At 43.5% G+C, this 9887-nt stretch overlaps 1 protein-coding gene and 1 pseudogene across 4 annotated transcripts in view; both read right to left on the reverse strand.

Moving 5' to 3' along the window:
* UGGT1 (UDP-glucose glycoprotein glucosyltransferase 1) overlaps positions 1–9887 on the reverse strand; it is a 184855-nt gene that overhangs the window by 151172 nt on the left and 23796 nt on the right. For all 4 annotated transcript variants that reach the window (XM_014550394.1, XM_014550395.1, XM_014550393.1 and 1 more), the window contains exon 5: positions 1718–1830. In XM_014550394.1, the coding sequence (XP_014405880.1) occupies positions 1718–1830 (113 nt within the window). The remainder of the gene's footprint in view (positions 1–1717; positions 1831–9887) is intronic.
* On the reverse strand, positions 4600–8108 carry LOC106728369 (annotated as a pseudogene).

Raw genomic sequence — 9887 nt, forward strand, 5'->3', positions numbered from 1 at the left:
AAAATCAATAAAATATATTTTAAAAATAATAAATAAATAAATAAATGACTCTACCATAAATAGAATATAATTATCCTTTTATCTGAAAACGTAAGTACAAATAAAGCAAAAAAGCAGAGGAATGCTTCAAGCATATAACTTGCCAATTAGAGCATCTCCTTCCTCTATCATCTTCACTATGATCTTCCTAACTTATGTTTTCCTCAAATTTTAAAACTTACCCTCCAAAAACACTTCTTTAAAAATAACATCAGGACACCAATAGATATTACTGCATAGACTTTATGACCTACCAATTTCTCTTAATGAGATACACTTACGTGTACTAAAGAAAGATGACTCCAGTAAAAACAAACCTACCTCCTGTATAAATGCATAACCACAGAAAGAAGTCTAAAAGGATACAAGCCAAACCATTAAAAATAGTTACCACCTCTCAAAAGAGGATATACTGTCACTCTTTTCCTTACAAAGTATGCATTATTGTTATAACAAATTAAAAAAAGTTAATCTGTTTTGTTTTCCCCAAAGGAGCACCACTTTACCACACAGCCACCTTGGCCCGCTGGGTTTTAGTTGTCACCTGAGTGAGAAGCACTCATTTCATCTGCTGGGCAGAGAGCAAGTGCTGGGCAGATAACCTCAGGAAAGAAGAACTACCCCCACTGACAACACCCTCAGCACTTCTGATCCAGCAGAGCAACACCACAAAAAACGGGCATTGCTATCCAGTTCATCAGGCCAGTGGAGGGGTGCACACCTACTGCCCTAGCCCCGTGGTCAGCAAACTGCGGCTCGCGAGCCACATGCGGCTCTTTGGTCCCTTGAGTGTGGCTCTTCCTAAGCCTTAGGAGTACCCTAATTAAGTTAATAACAATGTACCTACCTATATAGTTTAAGTTTAAAAAATTTGGCTCTCAAAAGAAATTTCAATCATTGTACTGTTGATATTTGGCTCTGTTGACTAATGAGTTTGCCGACCACCGCCCTAGCCCAATAGCAAGAGGTATTATTACATTTGTCCACCACAGGAAATCAACCTTTAAGCAGAAGCTAGCCCATTGAATACCAATTTAATATTCAAATTAAATAGTTTTCTCTGTCTAAAACTAATCCTACCCTGAGAGTTCATTATCATGACTATAGTTATTTCAGGCTCTGGCTCTAGTGCACAGAGCATTCCTCACTGAGCTGATGACAAAGCACATGTAACTTCTCAGATACAGTCACTACTAAATAATAACAGTAATATTAAGTACTCTTTTTGTTTTTTAAATATATTTATTGATTTTTTACAGAGAGGAAGGGAGAGGGATAGAGAGTTAGAAACATCGATGAGAGAGAAACATCGATCAGCTGCCCCCTGCACACCTCCTACTGGGGATGTGCCCGCAACCAAGGTACATGCCCTTGACCGGAATCAAACCTGGGACCTTTCAGTCTGCAGGCCGACGCTCTATCCACTGAGCCAAACCAGTTACGGCAAGTACTCTTATTATCTCCATTTTAAAATGAGATGAGAAAGAAAGGTTAAGTAATCTGCCTACGTTCACAAAACATTTTAAGCCACAGAGCTGGAAGTCAAATCTAATCAGCCTCGTTCCAGACTCCATACTCGAGACTACAAAGCTCATGAAAAACTAGAAGTCATCTTGATGTAGACGAAAAAGGAGCACAATGAACGCATGACATTTACAGAGAGAAACACACAAGCTACCTTTCAGGTGCTGTCAGCAGAAGAGTCTCCAGGGCATCGACATCACAGGCCTTCCTTCCGTGCACTGAGAAAAATGAACTACATCCTTCCGGTGGAGGCTCATCTGCCGCTATCTGTCATTTTAAGACAAGTCTTTTTAAAAATAACTTCTAACCAAAGACAAGCTAAAGACATGCATAATCTAAATAGGTAATAAAATAACAAAACATCAGTAAAAGCAAAAATTATCATCTATTGAACACCCGTTATGTGACAGGAAGAGCTTTACATGTAGCTGCTTTCTTTTTTTTTCACTCAAATTTGAGTCTTTTATTTGGATGTAACTGTAATTTAAAAAAAGAAACAGACAAGGACCTTTTAGATTAGCATGAGCTATGTATGCATATTTCAGATTACTGAAAGAAACTTAACATTTATCAAGCCCTCTTGTGCCAAATACTTACGTTTAAATTAATTAAGAACCTATAAAGTTATATAATTAATTTATAAATGAGAAAACTGAAGCTCAGAAGTTGACCCTAACCAGTTATTATTTGGTAGAATTGAAATTAAAATCAAAGACTTCCCCTACTATATATACTGTTTCTTCTCAGTACAGAATAGTACATAATGGTTCAAAATTATCAATCTCTAAAAAGCAGTTTATAATGGATACAGGTAGTCCTCGGGTTACATTGGACTCGACGTATGTTGTTTCATGGTTACATTGCCATCTCCCATTTATTTATAAAAAAAAAAAGTTCCGTCATTTCGACGTATGTACATATGTGCTTTATGTTTTTTATTATTTATTTACCACAAGTAAAGGTCAGGAATTGCTATCTTTTAAATTTTTTTTCTGTTTCACTTCATTACTACTGTGTCTGTGCTCCATGTGAGTGATGTAGGTGCTTATGTAAGTGGGTTCTGACTTATGGCGAAAATCACGTTACGTCGTACGGTAGGAACGGATCTCAGACGTAACCCAAGAACCTACTGTAAATAGTTTTCATGACCCTAACAAACTGTGTCTATAAGGAGTTTACTAAAATGACAACTTCCTTTAATCATTCATTTGTTAAAACACACAAACACTTTACTTCAAATGGTACTAGGTACTACGTGAAACGCAATTCAGTCTTAACATGTTCTAAAGTTAACTTTAAGCAAAAACAATGATGATAAATGCTTCTCATTCATTTAGATGTTTAAGCTCTCGCACTAAATTTTACAAGCTGATGAACACTGACAAATTATTTTTCCCACAGAACTATAACCACACATTCCCAAACAGTATAAATATATGGTTGAACTAACATCAATACACACCACCATTTTATCAAGCTATCTACACTAATAAAAGAGAAACATGGTAATTAGCGTACGACCGCTACCCTCCCCATTGGCTAATCAGCATATCCTTATGCAAATTAACTGTCAGCCAAGATGGCGGCCGGCAGCCAGGCAGCTGGAAGCAAAGGGAGGCTTGCTTGCTCCAGTGACTGCAGACTCCAAAGTTCCCCGCCTGACTTGCCAGTCTCTGAGTTGCAACTCTAAGCAACTATGTACTATGTTGCAAATAAGAAGCTAAACAAAACCCCAGAAACCAGCTTTCAGCCTGCCGGGATCTCAGAGCTGAAGTTATACATTGTTTCGATTATAGAACGGCAAACAAACCAGATACGAAGCCTCAGAGCTAGAGCCAGAGCTAAAGCTGGCCCAGAATAAAATAAAAAAAGAGAAAAAAAAGGAGCGGTTGGGAGCTTCAGTCAACAACCGCCAGCCTGAAAGCAGCCCTCAGCCCCTCACCCAGACTGGCCAGGCACCCCAGTGGGGACCCCCACCCTGAAGGGTGTGTGACCAGCTGCAAACAGCCATCATCCCCTCATCCAGGCTGGCCAGGCACCCCAGTGGGGACCCCCACCCTGAAGGGGGTGTGACCAGCTGCAAACAGCCATCATCCCCTCATCCAGGCTGGCCAGGCACCCCAGTGGGGACCCCCACCCTGAAGGGGGTGTGACCAGCTGCAAACAGCCATCATCCCCTCATCCAGGCTGGCCAGGCACCCCAGTGGGGACCCCCACCCTGAAGGGTGTGTGACCAGCTGCAAACAGCCATCATCCCCTCATCCAGGCTGGCCAGGCACCCCAGTGGGGACCCCCACCCTGAAGGGTGTGTGACCAGCTGCAAACAGCCATCATCCCCTCATCCAGGCTGGCCAGGCACCCCAGTGGGGACCCCCACCCTGAAGGGTGTGTGACCAGCTGCAAACAGCCATCATCCCCTCATCCAGGCTGGCCAGGCACCCCAGTGGGGACCCCCACCCTGAAGGGTGTGTGACCAGCTGCAAACAGCCATCATCCCCTCATCCAGGCTGGCCAGGCACCCCAGTGGGGACCCCCACCCTGAAGGGTGTGTGACCAGCTGCAAACAGCCATCATCCCCTCATCCAGGCTGGCCAGGCACCCCAGTGGGGACCCCCACCCTGAAGGGGGTGTGACCAGCTGCAAACAGCCATCATCCCCTCATCCAGGCTGGCCAGTCGAACGACCAGTCGACTGGTTGCTATGAGGCGCACTGACCACCAGGGGGCAGAAGCTCAATGCAGGAGCTGCCCTCTGATGGTCAGTGCGCTCCCACAGCCAACCTCCCAAAGTCCCTCCCCCCCGCCAGAAGGCCCCATCTCCTCTGATGGGGCGGCAGGCCAACCTCCCATGGCCCCTTCCCCCAGCCAGCCAGCCTCGATGGCACTGATCTGAACCTCCTTTGGCCCTCCCCACAGCCAGCCAACCTCCCGTGGTCCCTCCCCCCGCCAGCCAACCTCCTGCAGCCCCAATCGGCCCCGATCACCGGCCAGGCGGAGGGACACCACCTGTGCACAAATTCGTGCACTGGGTCTCTAGTATATCGATAAGATTCTGGCATGGGAATAGATTTAAAGACATAACTCAATACTGCATAATTTCAGGAAAAGTAAGTTGGTACAAATGATAAGCACATTTTAAATGCTGAACAGTGAGAATCTTTTGCTAAGTGTCAAAATAGGTTGATCAGAACCCAAACACAGACGTTGCAATTCTGTCAAGCTTATGGCCTGGTAAAACTGCTTTTCAACACTCCTATGAAAGCCTCATTAGACGTATGCACCATGTCAACATGTCGGCTCAGATGTAAGACAAATTAGGTCCCATCTCAAGTTCCACTTCCAAGACAATGGCATCAGGCCCCATTTTACTGAATGCAACAGTGGTTTCTATGACCATCGGAGTCTTTGAAGCACAGCCGCATTTCAGGACACATTTTAGGATGGAACTTCTCCAAATACAGAAGTCGCTTGTGGCTACAAGCTCCACACCACTTTGTCTTAGGAACTGCACTGCCTCTTCCTATCTCACTCCACCTTCGACTAATGCTAAGGCAGCAAACACCGGAGCTCCTCCAAGGCCTGCAACACAATGAGCAGCAATACAACACCCAGCTCTTAATGAAACTTAATTGTTACAAGATTTAACCAGTCCTCAACAATCTGGTTGGATGGTGGTGCACCATCATTGAAGGCCAATCAAGAACACGGAGTCTTCTTTCCCCCAACAGGAGTGCCAGAAGTTGCTCCACACATGCTCACTACTGTGGTAACGCCATACTTCTAAGTTCCTCTATGAGTTTGCTTAAGGTCGCATTGGTTGGATTGCGTGTAATAAGAAATCTCCTGTTCTTGTATGTGACTTCCACAGGAGCAGAGGCGGTTCATGCGAGCTATGATAATTTAGTTAAAAAACACTCAATAGGGTGATGAAAGAACTTAAAAATTGAATGCAGAAATGATGCAAAGAAACTGAGTCTACTTCAGTGTACTCCACTGGACACTCTCAGTGCTGCGAGTGACGTTGGGAGTCACGGGAAATGAAATGGACCTCCTGACAGGAAGCAGCAATTCTTCAACCCAGTCAGACTGAGGCGATAGCAAGGAAATGCACTGAGGGCGACCCCATCCAGGTTAGAACTCTTACAAAATGCTCTGCAGCTTTCAACACTTCTGTGTCCAGGTTAACCACTCACATGGGGGATTCTTGGTGGAGCAGTAATGAATTTCCACAGTTCACTCGTCTGCATAGAGGTCGTGCTGTGCCTGGCAATAATCTCCACTGCCCTTCAGAAACTCCATAAATGTGTGACCAAGAACACCACAGAATTGAGGAATATGTCTACTCCTTGAAGACTGTAGCCTAATCTACAGCCGGTCCCGAGGCGGAGGTGGAGGCAGCAGCAGGGCTGGGGGCGCACCACGCTCTACCATGCAGTGAACTGCCCAGGGAGAGCATGCAGCCAAGCTGGTCCACAGTCCATGGGGCCAACACGCACGCCAAGGCCGTAGCTGCTTTCTTTGCATGATTTCCTCTAGTTCCTCCCAATATCACCCCATGAGGAAGCTGTTATTATTACCCCCAAAACAGAACTTTAAAAATCTATCTCAGAAGATATAAAAAAAGGTATCCAGGGAAGGCAGTATGTAGTTTGTAGAAAACTAAGCTTACAAATGTCTATTTTAAGTGCCAAAGTATAAGGATGCAGTCTTAATTAAGTATAATATACAAATTAACATGAAGCCCCTCACCAAAGAGGAATAACCCAGATCCAGAAAAACAGAGCTTAAAAAAATTGTAGATGTGGAAAGATACAATTAATGAAAGATAAAAGTAAGATAATCAAGGGAAAGGCTGAACACTAGGTGATTATGCTTAGAGTGAAATGCATTAATGCCAGTGCAGAATGAGACCAGTCAATCTGCAACTTTACTGAGAGGCACACTGAGAAGAGTGAGTATGATAATAAGAGAAAAGGAAAGGATAATATGACAAGCACTGGTGTACGCACTGATCCCACCAATGTAACATATTAAGACACCTTCTTCTATAGATAAAAAAATTAAGAAAAGAAGGGAGGAATTGTAAAGCTCGATATAAAAAACTGATATTAAAACTTTTTTTTTCATTATTCTTTTTCTGCAAATTACTATAAAACTTAGAAACACAAGAACAAATAGTACAATAAGCCCCCATGTATTTGTGACCCATCTCTATATATAAAAAGCTAATATGCTAAGTGTCCAACCGTCCAATCGATCGCTATGATGTACACTGACCACCAGGGGGCAGACGCTCAACGCAGGAGCTGCCGTGACACACATTGGCCATTTACAGAGAAACGGCACTGCACACCTGGTGCCCACAAAGCAACAGTCGGCTTCCCCCAAGTGGGACACAGGGCCCACCACCACCCTGGAGTGACACCCCACAAAATCACAGCTGACGCTGCCAAGACCCCATGGTGCAAAATGCGGCCCACAGCCCAGCCCAGCCCAGAAACGGTAGCTGTGGGCACCGGGCAATGACATCACATAGCAACGCCCGGCTTCCTCTCCCTAGCAACTAGCCCCCTTGCAGTTTCTTCAGCCCAGGAACACGACTTGCTTTATAGCCAGGTGCAAACATTTTACACGGTAACCAAATGTCTGTGAAGCTTTTTCCCATGCCTCATTTCATTTGACCCTCACAGAATTCCTGGAGTAGGTAGATAGGAGATTCAGTGGAATCATATTTTCTTTTCATTAGCCGGAAAATGGAGATTTAGAAAGCTTAGAAACTTGACCAACTGAAAAGAAGTAAGAAATGGTGGACCTTGAAAATTACTTCAGGTTTTCTCACTGCGCAGAATATAGTGAAACACTGCTGCAGTTAAATATTTTACCCTTTGTTCTCCCTGCGTGATCTACAATAATAATCTGCTTCATGTTGATATTTACTGCTGTGTTGCTGACAGTTACCTGAAAGAGAAGTTGGGGTGCTTCACTTATGCCCAGAGTTCGGGGTCCCCAATAATCCACAACCAGGGAGCCTTTTCCGATGCAAAAGCAAAGGGTCTTTTATTCAAGCCCGGGACTTGGTCCCCCTCCTGCCTCCATTACTGGATGCAAGAGAGAGCCCCGAGTTCCAAGAGAACAAAGAATTTATAGGGCTTGGGGTTGGGGGGTGGGGGTACACTCTGACCACTGATTTGGCCGATTCCGGTTGGTTGAGTGAGGGCCGGGGGCTAATGACGCAAGGGCAGGGTGCAGCTAGGGTCTGGTTACACAAAGACAGGAGGTGGCTAGCATACTTTTGGCCTTGGGCTAGTTTCCTTGCGTTCCTATTGGCTGAGATAAGGGCTGGCTGAGCAACTGATACATTCTATGGCTTTTGCTTGAAGAGGAGTTAGGAACACGGTTATCAGCCCCGTTCTGTCCTTTCAAAAGCAAGTCTAATTAAGCAAGTTTATTCTACATATATATAAAAGGGTAAGCTGACTTGCCCATGTGCGATACATATAAAGCGCTCGCTGGCGCCAATCACACACCTGTGTTTCGATCTATCATTGTCGATCATGAATTTGGTTGACACTTCTATTATATAGAAAGGGCAAATCGCAGTATTAAAGTATTTCTTCTAATTAATTTCCTTTCAATATGCATGAATTCGTGCACCAGGCTACTAGTATTCAATAATTATCAACTCATGGCCAATCTATTTCATTTACCTTTCTAGGACACATCACTGAATCATTACAACATAAATTCTAAATAACATTTCATTTCATTTGTACTGTTTTAGTATGTCGAAATAAGAGTTTTTTAAAATAACATACTACCATTATCATTAAAAAGTAATAAAATTCTGGCCCTAGCTGGTTTGGCTCAGTGAATAGATTATCAGTCTGTGGATTGAAGGATCCCGGGTTCGATTCTAGTTACAGGCACATGCCCAGGTCGATCCCCAGTAGGGGATATGCAGGAGGCAGCCGATCAATGATTCTGTCTCATCATTGCTGTTTCTATTTCTCTCTCCCCTCTCCCTTCCTCTCTGAAATCAATAAAAAAATATATTTTTAAAAAAGTAATAAAATTCTGCACAAATGGCAACTGACAGCATAATTTTTCAATTTTCCCAAGTTCCCCACAAAAACAAAGCAACTAGATAACAAAAAGCAAAAACCAATGGACACATTTATGAAAAAACTAGATGGAAAGAAATCCCCATGATACAAAACCCAAACAAGATCCAACTTATCAGGAGGCCATGGAAAAGGACACAGAAGTAAACAATTGATTCAGATGACCCTGAGAACAAGAAAACCCACAATGGCCAAGAGATTTCACTGGAAAGTGGTGGGTCAACGGGTTTTGTTCAATCTAGTATCAGGGGATCCCAAGGGGCTCATGGTAAAGTTTAAAGAGGTTAGGGCAGGTAAGCCACTCTGAACTCTCAAACTCACAAGTAGGACTCCCTTCTAGGGCCCCACTCTAAGGAAAAACTGCTGAGGGTGAAATAAAACTTCAGCTGGACAGAGAGATAGAGGCAATGAGAGAGAAAGTCCAAGTAAAAGCGCAGGTGAGGAACAAAGTCAGAAAATTTCAAAAAGCAAGCCACTATTTTTTTTAAACCACCATTATTTTTTAACATTTACATCAAATCAACAGAAAGGGGAGCCATGTCATTTCTAAAAGTTAAGTAAAACTAATTTCACATCAAAATGAGTAGAAAAGCCTCAATGTCAAATCCCATACAAAGCTACTGTAAGAAAAGGGGTGGAGAGATAACAGAAATACACCTTTCTTTTATTTTTACAGAAACATTTTTTAGTTTTTAATGAACTTGTAAATCAATAAGCTCCATTTCAAAATAAAAATAAAATTCCAGACTATGTAAGTGCTTACAGTGTTTATCTAAACAACATACATACATTTTCAGTTTTAAGATGTTAACTAAATTTCTGTGACAAACATGCTTTTAATTTCTTGATTTCAGAGAGAGTGAGAGAAAATGAGAAAGACAAAAAGAAAGAGAAAAAAATATTGATTTGTTGTTCCACTTATTTATGCATTCACTGGTTAATTCGCGTATGTGCCCTGACCCAGGATGGAACCAAAACCTTGGCATATAGGGACAACACTCTAACCAACTGAGCTACCAGGCCAGGACTGCTTTTTTTTATTATTAACCAGAGGCCCAGTGCACAAATTCGTGCATGGATGGGGTCAGGCTGGCCTGGCCCCAATCAGGGTGGATCAGGGCTGGGCCTGTCAGGAGGAGATGGCAGGAGGTTGGCCGGCCAGCCCGCCCACCCGGACTGGGGCCCGATCAGGGCCCCGGATCAG

The sequence above is a fragment of the Myotis brandtii genome, unplaced genomic scaffold (genome assembly GCF_000412655.1).
Source record: "Myotis brandtii unplaced genomic scaffold, ASM41265v1 scaffold600, whole genome shotgun sequence".
Taxonomy (NCBI): domain Eukaryota; kingdom Metazoa; phylum Chordata; class Mammalia; order Chiroptera; family Vespertilionidae; genus Myotis; species Myotis brandtii.